Source organism: Camarhynchus parvulus, chromosome 11, assembly GCF_901933205.1.
Source record: "Camarhynchus parvulus chromosome 11, STF_HiC, whole genome shotgun sequence".
Classification (NCBI taxonomy): domain Eukaryota; kingdom Metazoa; phylum Chordata; class Aves; order Passeriformes; family Thraupidae; genus Camarhynchus; species Camarhynchus parvulus.
This window is the reverse complement of record NC_044581.1, coordinates 9,275,045-9,291,861: the sequence shown is the minus strand read 5'-3', so window position 1 is coordinate 9,291,861 and position 16,817 is coordinate 9,275,045. Positions and strand designations below refer to the sequence as shown.

The 16,817-nt window shown below is 41.3% G+C and overlaps 1 protein-coding gene across 1 annotated transcript; it reads left to right on the top strand.

Annotated features, from left to right (window-relative positions):
• The first annotated feature begins 3,422 nt into the window (after positions 1 to 3,422).
• Positions 3,423 to 15,257, top strand: LOC115907921 (galanin receptor type 1-like). The gene is made up of 3 exons (XM_030956150.1): positions 3,423 to 4,134; positions 4,995 to 5,060; positions 14,930 to 15,257. The coding sequence occupies exons 1-3, from the start codon at positions 3,427 to 3,429 to the stop codon at positions 15,245 to 15,247; spliced, it is 1,092 nt and encodes a 363-aa protein (XP_030812010.1). The 5' UTR covers positions 3,423 to 3,426; the 3' UTR covers positions 15,248 to 15,257.
• Positions 15,258 to 16,817: the final 1,560 nt, after the last annotated feature.

The window sequence follows — 16,817 nt, the reverse complement described above, 5'->3', positions numbered from 1 at the left end:
GCTAAAAATGTTACCATTTAAATACTACTATTTAATCTTTTAGGGTTTTTTTCCCCCCACCCTTATTCTTAGGGTTGACTCTTCTCCCTACTCTGGGATTGCAAATTTGTTCATAGATGTCCAGTACTATCCTCTCTCAAAAATGCACATCTAATGCCTGTTTAGGCATTAGTCAGGGATGAAAATCCAATGCTTTTAGCCCAAATCAACTCAGACAAAAGCAACAGCATCTGGTTTCCCATTCAATCTTGATCTTGATCATCAGTGATGGCTGTCAGACTTCTTTTTTTTCCTCTCACAGAGATTATTCAGTGTCCTTTTGCTACATCCTCCCACTCATGTTTAAACATTTGTTGTCTTCCTCTAAGAAGCAACAGAGTTTCTAAAGAACAGCAGAATTTTTACAGCTGAGATATTTCATGCAGCTCAATCCACAGGGCATTAATTGTTTCTGATTTCTAGATGAAGCACTCTGAATTTTTAAATACCACACGTAATGTGAGTGTTCCCAGAAAATCAGACACTACAGGTTCACTTGCTATTTATGCTCCTGTATGTATTCAAGACTTGATCTTCTGCTAGTTGGACTAATGAACAGGTCTTATGGCAAGTACTTTGTCTTGGCATGGTCAGTTCCCTTCTAAGTGTATTTGGATTGGGAATTCTCAGGGACAGGAGACTTCTCACTGTCAAAACCACATGATTTAAAGCAGTGGAGAAGTGGCACAATGAAAGAAACAGAAGAAGGAATCTTTATCTTTGTGGAACTTTTGACTGCCATGGTAAACATATGTTCAGGATAAGTTTTCAGCAAAGCATGTAAATTAACACTGGAAATTGCTTCCTTGTGTGTCAGGCCAGCCAGGAATACTTCCATACCAGCCAAGATCCATTTGAAATCAGATTTGCAGCATCTCAGTTCTCTAATGAAAACAAGCTGAGTTCCCACACCTAGTTTAGCTTTCTGGATGTCTAATTCAGCAGGTGACTGCCACTTTCTATCCAGGATATTCACCTTTCTTCCTCCTGCCCCAGTTATAACACTATCATAGAACTGGAGTGCTCCTTCTGTAAGAATTTAGGTCATTGCTGAATTTTATTTTTTAACATATCTAAACAATTCTATGATCAGTCCCTCCTCATTGCCAAAACTGCGCTATTCTCTGCCCATATTCTGCTCAGCATGCCATGAGATCTTTCAGAGCTGCAAAGCTGTGTTTGTTTTGCAGGTGACTCATACAAGCAATTCTTAAATTCCTGCATGCATTGTCTCAAATTCCCTGCATCAGAAACCACACATTCTGCAGTTTTTATTATTTTTCCCAAACCCACTAAAAGATTTAAATGCATCTTCTCATTTGCTATGATTGTTACAGGTTCTTTTTAAATAATTCTTTCTGGTACGACTGTCCACTAAAGAAAAGAGGAAAAAACAAAACCACAAAAACCCCAAGCATCAAAAATACAAAGATAGCCATTGAAATCACTTTCAATAGCCTTTTCTCAAATGCTACATGTAGCATATGAGTAATATGACAAGAAGTAACCTTAGAGTGATCACATAATATCACAAAAGAAAAAAGGAAAACATATTTAAGTTTGATGATTTAAGGGGGTGGGGGGTGGGTGTGCATAAGGATGAGAGAGAACCACAGCAGACAGAGGTGAATACTGAGCTGACAATGTCTGAAGGCAGTGAAGGAGGCAAAGTGTCAGCAGATGGCACTCGGGCTGCAGCACAGCCCTGCAGCTCACAGAGATTCCGGCAAACACGCAAAACATTCGGGAACTGGAAGACTGAGAGGTGTCTGAGGTCCTGAGCCACTGAGAGGTGTCTGAGGTCCTGGGCCACTTGAGGCAGCCAGGTCGTGTCAGGTCCAGCCACAATGATCTGCCCATGACAAGGGGAGATCATTTCTTCCACTGTGGCTCAGACATCTTCACCACCTGGCATCACCCCATAACTACCCCAAAGCTGTGAGAGAAATAAGGGATTGAGCTCCAGATCAGTTTTAAGCAAGGGTATAGTCAGGGCGGGCTACAGAAGGCATCACTGTCACCTCTCAACAAGAAAAAATCACAAGGCAGAGCAACTCTCAGTTCCTGAACTTGGTTCCTAGAATTAAGGGGCTCCCCCAGTCAAACCCTCCCATTCACAAGAGGCAGTGGTGCCACAGTCTGACCAAGTGCCTGGAGCTGTAACCAATGAAAATAGAGATGGATACTCTTCTTTGCAGGCTGCTGTGCTGCAGCCATAAATCACTGTGTGCAGGTACTGTTAATGTTTGCCTAAACTTTGTTCCCTCCTCACTGCCTGAAGAATCCCTCAAGAATTGTGAGGAAACAAACCATTAGAACGAACCTGCTTAGTTAGTTCCAAAACATATGTGTTGTTTCTATAAGTAAGCATTATAACCACAGTAACTGAGCCATTAATCTTAAATGAAACTGTTTTAAAAAACTCAAACTTACCTCTTTCCCTGACAGGGAATATTACAGCCGCTCACAGCTACTAAGACTGAACATTTCCTTTTCCAGTGCAGATGCCGTTGGCACTACTGGGCTGAACCCAAAATGTCTTTGAAACTATATCAACAAGGTCCATGAATACTCAGGCACTAAGGAATTCGGGCAGATATCCCAGAAGTGGCAGGACCCAGCGCTGAATCTAAAGCTTTCCCAGCTTTTTGTGTTGGAAACACAACGATTCAGATGGCTTTATGCTCTAATGGGAGCATTGAATACTATGAAACAGCTAAAATAATTCTCTGTTGATTAAAATAAAGTGGTTTAGATTTTTTCTGTCTTATACAGCCAGTAACAGTGCTGCCCCTCACAGAACTGCACACACTATTGTTGTGCAGCTGCTGCTTATCCATCCCTTTGGGTGAGAAGTGTTGCTTTGCTCTTTCCCCTCGAGAGCAGTAATGCATGGGGACAAAGCTGGCCGGGGTTGTTTTCTGAAGGGCTCAGGTCACAGACAGCATTTGTTCTCTGTGCCACAGCTCAGGGTGGAGCTGGGAAAGCAGGTATGACAGCCACAGATGCAGGCAGAGTGGGAGGGAAGCAGAAGAGGAGGAGCATGTGGAAGCCGAGCTGCTGCTGCTCCGCTGCTGCTCCAAGCTCCCAGGGCAGCCTCATCCTCTGCTCTTCTGGCACAGGCTTTTTCTCTGCCACACCAGCACCAACTGCCAAACCCAGATGTCACCTCTTGGATGACACAAATTCCTCAACTCCTTTTTTTTTGCCAGTCCCTGGAATAAACTGCAGGGGAGACAGAGGGAACTCGGAAGAATCGTCTGAAGAAAATTACTCCTCAAAGGAAACACACAGCATTGGAAAAGGCAAAAGTTCACCTCTGGCCACCCTAGCCAAACACAGACAGTCAGAAGTCAGGTCTGCAGTGACTGTTCCTTGCCTGGCTCCATGGAGGAGCAGGAATACAACTTTGTGCTTTCCTTTGGAGCCAACACCAGCAAGTGCAGCCTTGAGACCAACCAAACAGAGTCCCCAGCGTGCTGGGCAGGAGCAGCCAGGGGTGGCCCGGAGGTGGTGATTGTACCAGTGCTTTTTGGGTTGATTTTTCTCCTGGGAATGGTGGGAAACACGTTAGTGTTGGTTGTTTTGGGGCGTCTCCGGCCCGGGGGTCGCCCATCACGCAGTGCCACCAACATCTTCATCCTCAACTTAAGCATTGCAGACTTCTCCTTCCTGCTCTTCTGTGTCCCCTTCCAGGCCACCATCTACTCCCTGCCAGAGTGGATCTTCGGTGCCTTCTTCTGCAAGTGGGTTCACTACTCGGCCATGGCAACGATGCTGGTCAGCATCTTCACTCTGGTGGCCATGTCAGTGGACAGGTACATTGCTGTGGTCCACGCCAAACGCTCGCCCTGCATCCGCAGCAAGCGCAACGCTGCCCTCGGCGTGGCTGCCATCTGGCTGCTGTCCCTCCTCATCGCCATCCCCGTGGCCCAGCACCAGGCCCTCATGAGTGGCCACCAGCAGGCACCCAACAGCTCTTTCTGCTGGGAGCACTGGGCAAACGGCTCCACAGCCAAGCAGATGTACAAGATCACCATCCTGCTGGTGGGATACCTCCTGCCCCTGCTGCTCATCACCTGCTGCTATGCCAAGGTGGGTGCCAGGGATGGGAAGAATGCTTAAATGGAGGGAAAGATCCCAGACTCTTGGTGGCTTGTGTGTGTACACAACTACACAGCCAACCCTTTCCATATCCTCTCCTGCTACAAAATACTTTTCTTGAGGTGGGGGGGGGAAGGAAAACAGAGAATGAAATTACACCAGCTCACAAAAAGGATTACAACTGCCAAGATGACACCCAGCCTGTCACCCAAACCCCTAAAGGCTCTTGCTGTTTTTCATATTTTTCATTTTGTTCTTTCTAAATAACAAATGTTTGCTACTGGCAAGAGGAAAAATCTATGAAAGGATAAACATTTCCAGGTCATTGCTGTGCTGTAATCAGGTTTCAAAAGCTAGATCTAGATGTTGTTAATTGAGAATTGCCCAAAATGCTCCAACACTCCTTATGACCCTCCCTCTGGAGGGTGACCCACTGCATTTGTTTGTGCTGCCTCCAGGAGTGACAGGACAGCCCCACCAGGGCACAGGACTGGCAGCCTGCTCTCTGCCCATGAGTATCATCAGCCTAGGGAATAAATGAAGACAATCTGAGGCTCAATATGAAATTCACAGTGCATCTGAAAACTCCTGTGGATTTCAGCATAGTGCCAGCTGAGCTCCTAATATATGCTGAACTACGGAAAGCCTAGCAGGTTTAATGCTCTTTCCAAACCTTGTTTCTTGAAAGAGAAATTGGAGAGTTTACAATTAAAAGTCTGACACGTCAAATTCATCTTTGAAGTAATGTTAAAACAATTACTTCAATTTTTTGGTGCTTATATGAGGAGTTCAAGTATTAATACACAAATTTCAATTTCCCATTCAATATATTGCTCCTTTTTCCCCCCAAGGTTTTATACCATCTCCATACGAAAGTAAAGAACATTTCCAAGAAGTCAGAGAGATCAAAGAAGAAGGTAAATATCTTTGGTTTAATCTGTATATTGACTATAATACAACAGATATGCCAGGTTTATAAAGTAATCAGCCTGGTCTGCGCTGATTCCAGCTGATTTAGAGCTGTTACAATTTCTGCCAGTCCTTTTGCCTATGAATCCTAACCAGATTTAACCATAGGTTGTATTAATTTCTATTGGTTCATTACATTCACTAGCATACACTCAGTTTTGTTTGCAATATACTTATGAGGACCAATTCATAATTGGTCTTGCACTTAGACTGTCTGTAAGGATAGAATTCAACTGGTATTTGCAATATTATCTCATAACACAATAACCGGTCCAAGTTATAATACACCACAAACAATATTTATTAGACAGGTGTTACTTACCCTTTCCTCTCAGAGTGTTTTGAACAGGTTTTCTGTGTTCATCTAACTTCAAGTAGGTTCTGATAAACATTCATTTCACCACCTATTCTAAGGCAACACGCTAGGCAGCAATGAGCTGCTGTGCATTGCCTGCTGCAGGAACACCACCAGACCTTAGATGGAACAGACTACCTTGAAGATCACCATGTTTTGTTTTGCCTACTGACTTTTTGATAAATGCTAATACTGCAACAGATGACTTGTGAATTACAATGTCAAAACCAGGAGTATCATTTCTGGATCAACAGTGCAGACTACAAAGAGAAAGCAGAGTCAGAGTTTTGTGTGTTTAACAGCTACTATGAGAAAAGGCAACCAAGATGTGTTGACAATTTTGATAATGTAAAATGCAGCAAATAAAGTGCTAAGAAGCACTGTAATTCCACATAGAATCATTTCTCAATTTCACAAGTTTGAAAAATTGCTTTAGGTCTCAAAATTACAAAAAATCCCTAAACTGATCCATTTAAATTTCCCTCCAGAATTTCCTTATTTATGTATGAATGGCACACTACCTATTTTGTTGCTAATTTTTAAGAGAGCACTACCAACAGTTGAAAATTACTACTGTTACTTTCCTGTAAAGAAGTTAAGACCTTCATTTATGACAATGTATCCACTTGTGTTGTTTTCAGATTTGCTCTGTAGAGTTAGATGAAAAAACAGCACTACAGTTTCTTCAATCTCAAGTTTAGTTATTAGATATTGCCAAGAGGATAAATTTTTAAAAAACACCTTTGATTTTAGCCGTTCAAACAAGTTAGTGCTGCAGCACTTTTCCTCCCTCCCCTTAAGTATTTCCCTGGCTTTAATTATGAAAGACCCAACAGCAGTTCTTGTTCCATATAGCACAGTCAGACCTAGTTAAATAGGTGATCCTTTCAGATAGAAGAAAAATTAAATACATGCCTCTACACACACACACACACACACACACCATCCTTCAAAATATGTCTTCTTCCAGACCTGTCTGTGTAGAAATTGTCCATCTAGCCCTCCTGCATGTCAAACATCTTCTTTAGTGTACTTACTTAAAGGGGTTTTTTGTTGCAAACACTACTCAACATTTCTAAGGGAGACTTCCTTGGGTTGGTTGCAAACACACTCAATTTTTGTATATCCTTTCAAAGCATACTTGAAACACAAGAGTGAGAGACAGTTTTTTAAAGCACATCTTCTAAAGAACACTTCACTTTAGAGCCTAATGGGAAACTCATAGATGGCTGTCAGTTCTGCTACTCCAGTTTCCTTCATATGTACTTAGTTGGTCCATTTGTGAAGGTAGTTGTGTTTGGGTTTAATTCATAAACTTCACCAGGGATTAGGTGAAGAGCTTTTGTTTATTTAACTGAAAAAATGTTTGACAAATGAATCTTGATCCACATTTGGAAGGTTAATTTAGGACATACAGAACATTGAGTTTGTTCTGAAATATGTGTGACTTCAGTGGTTAAACCCTGATTGCCTTGAGCTATGACAGAAAGTGTAGCACAACAGCTAAGTCTTCCCACATGAGGTGATAAAATTGTCTGAGTCACATCTGTTAATTCACAGTGTGCATCTTCACCAAACTGACATGGAAAACAAGATGTTATATTCATAAAAAAGAAGATAGTCTGAAATTATGACCATGCATTTCTTGCTTCATTCCTATAATTTCAAGAAAATAGGGCATTTGAGTTACTATGCTCCTTCTACCCCCAAGAGATTGGGGTGTGGGTTTGCTCTTTTTGGGTTTTCCCCTTTGGTTTAGTCTGAGTTTTTTCTGTTTGGTTTGTGGGTTTAGTGTTGTTTTGTTTTTAAGCAGTAAAATAGCAAATTTTGCAAACAGTTTTTTGTTCAAATCTCCCAATGCTCATCTGTCCTTCATACATGAGTAAAGGTCTCAAAAGAATCAAATTGGAGACTCAGAGTCCTTGTTGAACAAGATTTTCCAGTGAAAGAGTTGCCAACATTACTGCTGAAAACACTTTGCTCTGTCACTCAGCATTTCAGAAGCTGTAAGAACTCTCCTCAAGATTGAACACTTCAAGATAAAACATAATTAAGAAAGAATGCAAATGACATAGAGCTCAGGGAATGGTCTTGCCATAAGCAGCATTCCACATGCTGACTGGAACACATTGCTATTATTCTCCATTATAAGCTGCTTCTGAAAAAATAGTATTACCAGGTAAGATTTTTTTTTTAAATGTCAAGATTTATTTCAGGATCTTTACCTTTCATTGACCTTGCTGGAGTCTTGGTGTAATAGCAGTCCCTCCCCATCCCCAGAGCCTACAACACTGATAACAGGCAGAAGAGACTCCATTCTCCCATTGTTTGAGCCATAGCACACAGTAAGAAGCATTACTGGGACAAATCCAAGGTAAAGCCACCAGAAAGGTCATAGAGGAGCTGGTATTTTATCTGCTATTAGTACACCCTGGAAATCTGGAAACAGCATGTGAACCTCAATAAGACAAACATTTACAGAACAAGTGGGACACTGCTGGGTGTAGACCCAAGGTGATTTCTAAAGAGATGATGATGGCTTGGCCAAATGAACAGTCCCAGTGTTGTGTAAGTACATGCATGATTTTCCTAGCTGCACTGCTGTAACAAAGAAAGCAAAATAATCCTGGATTTAACTGACTCTAAGTATGTGAAGCATATTACTGGAACCCAGGTACTTGATACTGTAGCTCAACCTCTTCCTTTCAGGTCATACTGTACCAGTAATTTTATCTATGCCTTTAAAATGAAAAAAAAATTATAAACCTTTTTTGTTTAATAAATCAAACCCATGGAAACAGGAAATAAAGCGTAAAGAACTACAGTATTAGGAATTCATTTTTCCAAGAAGTGTCTTGCTTGATCCTCTACCCCTTTCGGCCTTTTTGTGACACATCATGGTCCCCAGCTCCTGCTCTCTCCAGCTGTGCTCCCTGCCCTCCCTGGTGTGTGCTGCTTGCTCCCTCCAGCTGTGCTCCCTCCAGCTGTGCTCCCTGCCCTCCCTGGTGTGTGCTGCCTGCTCCCACCAGACGTGCTCTCTTCCCTCCCTGGTGTGTGCTGTCTGCTCCTTCCAGCTGTGCTCCCTGCCCTCCCTAAAAGGACAGCCTAAGAGGGCCCTGGTTTTTAGTTACTCATAGGCAAGTTTAGACCCACTGTTGTAAAGTCAGTTACAACCAGATTTTGTTTGGATGGGTCCAGTTTATGAATAATCCAGAGAGCTCTGACAGCTGTCACCCACTCCAAGTCAGTGTTCAAACATCTGCTGAAAAAAACAAGTTTGTCTTTAGTAGAATCATACAAATGCCATACAGGCACATAAAAAAAAAAAAAAAAAAAAACCAAAAAAAACCAAAAAAACCCCACAAACAAAAACCCAAAAGAAAACAAAAAGAAAATAAAAAACCCAAAAGGTTTTGTGCTTGGGTTGTGATCTTTAAGCTTTTAACTTACAGGGATGGTTATGTTCAAACTACAGCAACCTTTTCAATTTATGCACACATGAAACTTTGCAAAAATTTCCCTAGCACAAAGTTTGCTGCATCCTGACATCACATTCCATTAACAGAAGAATTTGACCCATAATTCAGATTCCCACTCTGAAGCTTTTATATAACTTTGCCATCTACACGTCAAATGTTGGACATGCTCAATTTAAAGTGCTTTTACATTTGTACCATCTCTGCATTAGAACAAGGAAGATGTTTAGAATTTTTTGCATGCCTAGGCTGATATTCTGCATGATGAACTATGACTGTGCCTGCAGAAGAGAGGCATGACTGGCTGCTTCCCCATTTAATGCCACACTAGCTGTACAAGATTGCCAGCCTTGAAAATCAGATTTTGTGATGCTGCAGGATTCTCCTTTGAAGTTTTGGATAATCGTTTTTTGAGGCCACCCAGCAAGACCACATGCTAAGAAATTCTGTGCACCCCTCTATGACAATGAAGTGTATTTCAGTTCTGTTACCTCTTCTCTCAGCTACTCAGAGTACAGCAAGTCTGTAATTTGGCTTCAAAGAAAGTTAACGATTCCCTGCCTGACAGTGTTGCAAAATGTTTCATAAGAGCCCAGCCCCAGGAACTCTGATCTTACATCTGCCTTAAATAAGATGATTTAATGATGGAAATTAATGCAAACTAAGGTCTAGCATGGCCCTGTGGTGTTTTACTGGCCTCTGGAGCACACCAGGGTTCCTCAGTGTTTACTCAGTTCTGCATTGCGCATCTTTAAAGAACAAATAACAAGTTTTGCAAACTGAACAATCTCAAATTCTTTTCCAAGTTTAAGAATGTGTCTGGGGATGTGAATTTCACAGCAATTTTGCAAGCTCCCTTGACAGGATAGTAGGAGTTGTGGGGCCTTGAGGCCAAAAGCTTCAATTAACAGACCAAATGAGCCATTTAAAGATAACAAATTAGTACTCTGCTTTTCTATTGGTTAGCTACAACAGAAAGGTGAGCCGTGCCTGCCTGGTGGGTCAACAAATCAGTTGTTCATTGCTTCCAGAGCTAAGTAAACACAAAGACACACGGAGCTTATTTGGGACACTCCCTGGAGTGCTGCGCTTTGAAGGTCATACAAGAGCCTGAGGTAAAAGATCCAGAATTCCTTCAAGGTAGATGTGTATTCCTGAACATCTTGGCCAAGAGAGGCAGATAAAAGTTGCTCTGTGTACTAAACAAATGCTCTGTATGCTAAACAAATTATTTGGCTATTGCTCATGCAAATTGAAGGTTTTCATGTAGACAATGAACGTGATGTTCAAGGCCTTGGCATTTGAACAACAGAAAATACAGCAAAGGAACATGGAAGATCCTGGGATCCATCGAGCAGAAGAATATAATTCAGAAGTGTCGTCCTGCACATTGTCTGGTTAACAGGAGCCCAGGGCAGCAGGAATTAAGAGCATCATTACCAATTAGGGGGTAATAGAAATATCACAATGCTCATACACATTTATGAATAGAAAGTGAATAAATTTCAAGGGCACCAATAGAGGAGATTAGTGGCATAATCCCAGAATGAGAGATGTGCAGATGAGCAGCTGGAACAGTGCAAGCAAGCTGCTGGGAAATGAAGAGTTCTTTTTAGCACATAAAGCAAGCAATCAAAATGAGCTGATAACATCTGAAAATATATTTACTTCAGTCTCTCCTCTTCACGATATTCAGCTGTCATCTCTGACTCCAAGAAAGAAAACAGAACAATGAAAAAGAATACTGTCAGTGTGGTTTTCAGATCACTGAAGAGTAGAATTATACTCAAGTGTAATAAAAAAAAAAGACCAAAGTTCCAAAGTTCAATGAGAAGTGCTTCAGTAGTAATTAAAAGATGTGTGTGCTCTGAAGTAGAGACAGATGCTATCCAACATTTAAGTTACTTAAGAATAGGTATGCCATTTTCTAAACATTTTGCATTTATCACTAAGCTATGGGCGTGTTTGTGGAGATCAGATTTTGCTTGGGACCTTTCTGTTAGAACTTTATGTGAAAAAGGAAAAGAATGTTTGCAAATCCATCAGGGCAAGTCAGATTTGCCAACAAAGCAAACGAGAACGTGGCACCAGGAGTGAAGGAAGTGGCAGATTTCACTTTGCACTCTGGCTCACGGATGGACTCTGAGCAAAGGGATGTTCTCCATTGGTATCCCCGAATGTAAAGCCACAGAAATTGTCTTCCTCAGAGGTTGGTAAGTTCCTCCAGCAGTACAGTGGTATATTGCACTAAGCCACATATCTTTCCTGGGCACTGACACTGGGTACCTGCAGTATCTAAAAACAAAAGCTTAAGGCACTGTGGGTCACTACATATTTTCCAAGCCTTCACTACAGTAAATTACAACATATAGTGAAGCCTGTCACTCTGTAGTTTACCATAATGAAGTCTGGGGCAGTAACAATGTGCACCAATTGTCTCTCAAACTTTAAGGAAAAGAATCTACAAGTTAGAGATGAGCTGAAGAAAAAGATTTGTCAGTAAATTACATAATCTGCTATCCTCCTACAAAGCAGTAAAAAAGGAAGAGTCATTTGTAATTTGCTGATAAGACAGTGTGCAAGAACTGGCATAGGCTTCTTTATGCTTCTTCATTTAGAATTGTGGAAGAAAAAAAGGAGGAAAAATAATCTCACCATATTCAGAAAACAGCAGTTGTCTCACTAATGAAGCCCAGTTTGTCTGTAAGCCAGTACTGTTTAATAAAAACCTAATTGAATGTTCTTTCCCATTTCTGTGTGGCTGACATACACAGTAGAAATGGATGGTCTGATCAGCTCTGAAAAATTATGTGCAGCTGGGCTGTCTCCAACTGGGACTAAATTAAGAAAGTGACAAGCCCTCTATCCCTCTAGACTGTTCTGTCCACTTTGTATTTTAATCTTGGGAATGTTATTAATCTAAAATTCAGGTGGTTCTTCCTAAAATATGTAAATCCATGGAATATTTGAAGCATTTGACTCATTACAGGCAATCTTAATTTTGCCCTTGACAAGATGCCTGACAAGTTGAAGCAAGAAACTTCATTAAAAGCTTATCAAGAACAACAGCTCTAAACACAATTAAATGTTAAAGACTTCATCATCCTCCTGAATGAGGTATCTCACCCAAAATGTTTTTTAAACACATTTTCCAGTGCTTTTTAAAGGATGAGGGAAGGCTAAAAGCAAGAAATAGCTTGTCCAGGGCCTGGGGGAAAAGTAATAAAAGGGCAAAATAGACAAAGAAATGCTGGAGAGCATAAATGAGAGGCAAATGACCTACAAAGATAACAAATGAATAAGCAAGTAAATTCAACACAATCTGCACATGACAGAAATGGGCAGGGGGAAGGGAGGAATAACAGAAGTTCATCTAATTATCTGACAAACAAAAATATCTCCTTGTCTTTGTCACCATGCTACTGATTCACTGTACAGCTTCAACGCACTGACTTTGCCTGTACAACAAATATACTGTTAGTTATATCCTGGAGCTGCTTGAAAGACTTCTAGGAGTAGTAAGAGAGACTTAAGTCTGGCCATTGTGGCCGTTGTACAGCTCTGTTATGGACCCACCAAAATTTCAGAGTTGAACCAGAAGGTTTGCCTGAAGTGGGGACAGCTTGATCAACAGTAATGCAGTAACTGTGCAGACTATCACAGCTCATGGAAAAAGCTCAAAGAATACACAAACTATTTGGATCAGTCCTCCACAGCTGGTCACAGTCTACAATAACAGTAGTTTAAGCTACAGCAAAGTTACCACACTAAAATCCAAGCAGTGTTTTGTTTCAGTTTCCTCTGTCTTAACTACATATTCCTTAACTTGAAAAAGCAGACAGAGGTTCCATTTCCAAAACCTGTTTCTTGAGTCATGAATCATGTACGAGTGCTCTAGTATTGTCTGTGTTTTCCATCTGCAAAATCCCAAAAAGCTGGACCCCAGAAACAGCTCTGCAATTACATAGCAACGGCAAACCCATTGTGTAATACTCAACCCTACGTTAAATGCACGGTTTGTTATTTCACAATAAAAGGGGGAAAAAGCTAGGTATATAAGCCTTATTCAAAAGCATATTTCAGTGCTTGTAGCCCCCTAATTTGGGCAGATGGATTCTATGAAAGGTTGCCTGGGTAACAAGCCTAAGCTACTTAACATTGCTAGAGGGTAAAGAAGTAGCACCATTATTGCTGGTGAAAGCTAATGATGGGACCTGTTTATTAATCATTTCTTTGGTACCCATCATACCACAGCAGGTGAGCCAGACCCCACAAGACCGCTAGGTCTGTGTCCTTCAGTGCCATCAACTTCTAATCATTCCAGTTTATTTTTAAGGACATCATCTGGCTCCCAGCAGGGTTGGTTTGAGGACACTTGGCAGGGTAGTTTGTTCACTCTTAGGGGAACATTGTTAGCTCAGCTGTCTGACAGCATTCTGGTAGGTGAAACAAGGAAGCACCTGGAGCATGCCGGGTACACAATGAACATACAGGTTATTGCCATTCAAAGTAAATAGACAGAAATCCCCTTTTTTACTCGTATTGTAGTCTTGATCTAAAGTAATAACATCTTCCTTAGAGAGGTTAATGGGTTTAACTAAATGTAGCCGTGATAACCACTGACTAAACAAATTTCTGTTCACCAGAAAATTATCCCTTTTCTAAGAAAGGAAATTTACACTATTCACTTGAAATCATGCAAGGGAATTATTGACAGAAACATTGACCTAGACTAGTAAGGCTGTAAATCTTGAGCTGAAATGAAACCTGAATTTTAATTTTTCTTCATTTCTTTTCTGCTACTTGTACAACAATTTTCCTTAGGGGAAGGATATCATCTGCGTGTTTGCAAGTTGTTACATTTATCAAAATGAAAATAGAGAAATGAAAAACACTAAATACCAAAGTTAAAAAGCAGATTGTGCAGAGAACCAAGTGGGGTAAGAGGAGAGAAGTTACCAGCTGTGCATCTGCTACAGAACCCCAAAACTGAGGCATTAAATACAAAACAACTGCTCACCTTGCATTACCATTTTTATTTTTGAAAATTCATTAAGTCAGGTAGAATTAGCCCTACAGAAACATCAGAAAAGGATCTTAGGGGTCCCAAGTCAGTAATCTCTGAGACTTGCTAGGCATTCACTGAGTGTTCTAGAAGCAGAAAGTAAGAGAAAAGCAACACTACTAGCTTTCCTAAACTTGGAAAGTACAGTCCTGCTCCCACAGGCCTCGGGGTCTTACAGAAACAAAGTTGAAGTGAGTTACAGCTTTATTTTATTTACTGTCACTGTTAACCTTCATTCTGTATGGGGATTTTAAAGACCACTGTTTTCAGGAAAATTTTACCTCAGGTCAAGCTTTGGAACTTACAAATGATAGACTGTGCCAGAGGCTGGCCAGCTAAGTGGGGAGCAAGCACTTCAGGGACGCACCTCCAACCCAGGCAGCACAGGCTGGGATCTCACAGGCACAGGGAGCCTCCCTCAGGTCATCACCCAGCTAGGAAGATGTCAATGAGCACTATGTATTTAAAAAACAAAATCCTCTATGCATTGGTTTTCTGAGTTTCTTCTTTAATAGGGAAGATATTGGAAAAAACTTTCTCCTCAGGCCAGCCTTTGTTACTCCTCTCAGTAGCATGCTTACTTGGAAGTTGTTTTCCCCTGTAGTTATTTTCCATACCCTCAACGTTCCTCACTCTCCAAGAGTTAGGAACTATTATTTCCACTCTTCCTCATAACACACTGTTGCAGCCTTTGAACTGTTTGAAGTTTCACAGGCACTACCTCAACTGTCTACAGTTATTTGCTTGAGCTAAAACAAATCAATCAAGTTTACCAGGGTTTTTTAGCATCCCTTTTCATATTGTCATGATTTGCCCACCTGTCAGTTGTCAGTGATGCCTGAGAGAGGAAAGAAAACCCACTCATTCCACAGGCTCTCTTGCTCACTGTGACCATTTAATACATGATCTTCTCTTCTTCAGACAGCGCAGACGGTGCTCCTCGTGGTTGCTGTGTTCCTGCTCTCCTGGCTGCCACACCACATCATCACCATGTGGGCAGAGTTTGGGCACTTTCCCCTGAACAACATCTCCTTCACCTTCCGCATCATCTCTCACTGCCTGGCCTACGGGAACTCCTGCATCAACCCCATCCTTTACGCTTTCCTCTCGGAGAATTTCCGCAAGGCCTGCCGCCAAGTCTTCACCTGCAAGCTCCTCCTGCGGCCGGTGGCTGCTGAGAAACTGGCCAGAGTGCGCATGGAGAACTTCTCCACCACCCACTCCACCACAAACGTGTAAGCTCGGCTCACTAATATGTTTCAGGAGGAAGAGGAGGGAAGAGGGTTCTGTCTGGGGAGAACATGCATGCAAGTGCACTCCAGGGAGCGGTGGAGTCTGCAAAAGTGTACACTTTGCCAGGCTACTGGAGTGGTAGGAGACATATTTCCCTCTCACTGTGATGACATGTGACAGAGCCTTGTACCTTGCTAGACACTAGAGCTAGCTAGGTACCTTGTTAGACACTGGGCTATGTGCAACAGAATTACCTGAATACCCACAAGATAGAGCCCAAATGAAGTTGTAGTTATGACCATAGGATCTAAAATGAGGTTTACACAGAAGGTAGAATGTGTGCAGACAAGAAGACAGCAGTTAATTACATCTGTAGACAGTCATTAAAGGTGTGAACAAGGAGTGATGCAACATTCGGAAAGCAATTTGGGAGAAGTCAAACTAAAGTCTTTGGATGTCTTTGTTTCTTCAACCAATTTGACCATGTGTGAGCTACATACACATTTAGCTCACAACTGGGGTGTCTAAATCTCCTTGAAGGCTTTGCTGCAGCATTTACCTATTGGGCAATTACACCTTTCACATGATGTGTCAGTGGTGTCTGCATTTGGTGGCTCTGTATCAGCTTTTACATCCCAGAGTGAGTGTCTGTGTGCTCCTGTGTGTAATTACTGCTGTTAATCACTGGCTCCAGCAACTGTCTCTTGGTGAGCAATACAACAGTGGTCTTTCTCAATATATGCTTAAAAAACTGTGGCTTTGTTTGAAAGTACTGTCTAGAAAAGTTTTGTTGGTAAATAGTGTTCTCTTGAGTCTATCTACCCAAGGCTTTTAATTAGCCACTTTAATATATAAATGCCCGAAATTTGTGGCAAGGATTTGTTTGGGTTTTTTGTTTGTTTGGGTTTTTTTGATGAACTGTTGTGTTCAGCAGTGCCCTAGCAACAAAAGGTAAGGGCATTGTACCAAGTTCAAGGTTATAATTTGTAACTATATGAAGTACATATTACTTCAAAAGTAAGAAGTAAATGGCTGAAAGAATTTCATTATTTCACTGTGTTGTTTAATTCAGTATTTCTGTGGGCTGCAATCCAGACTGACCTGTTCATAGATTGTAAAAATGCGTGTTACAGAAGTTAAACTACAAATTATTTGCTGTTCATGCAATGAATGGGTTTCCGGTGTCCAAATGGATCACTCTTTCACTATATTTCTAAAACTTGGGAGCTATTGTATTAAATAATTTTACTGCAGTTTGTAACTTCCTTTAAGAGCCCTCTAACTGTGCAATATGAACAGAGCACATGTACAACAAGATAAAGTCACTGCCTGATCCTTGGGTGACTATCTGTGCAAGTTTTCTCTTTGTTTAACTTTTACTCTGGAGAGTAGCTCCAGTGAATTATTTCCTTAGGAACTAGATTTAGATCCAATGCTGTGATCTTCTCATTTACCATAATGTAGCAATCTGCTATTTCTACATTCCCAGTGACTGCATAGCCTAAAGTGGAGAGCATGGGAAAAATAGCCACTAAAAGAAAGGGCTATGGCAAATAACTGCAACAGAAATCAGAGC

What these genes read in the sequence shown, in the direction of transcription:
- LOC115907921 (XM_030956150.1), top strand. Translation starts at nt 3,427, where the DNA reads ATGGAGGAGCAGGAATACAACTTTGTGCTTTCCTTTGGAGCCAACACC. An exon ending in TCACCTGCTGCTATGCCAAG is followed by an intron (nt 4,135 to 4,994) that starts GTGGGTGCCAGG and finishes TTTCCCCCCAAG; the next exon opens with GTTTTATACCATCTCCATAC. An exon ending in CAGAGAGATCAAAGAAGAAG is followed by an intron (nt 5,061 to 14,929) that starts GTAAATATCTTT and finishes TCTCTTCTTCAG; the next exon opens with ACAGCGCAGACGGTGCTCCT.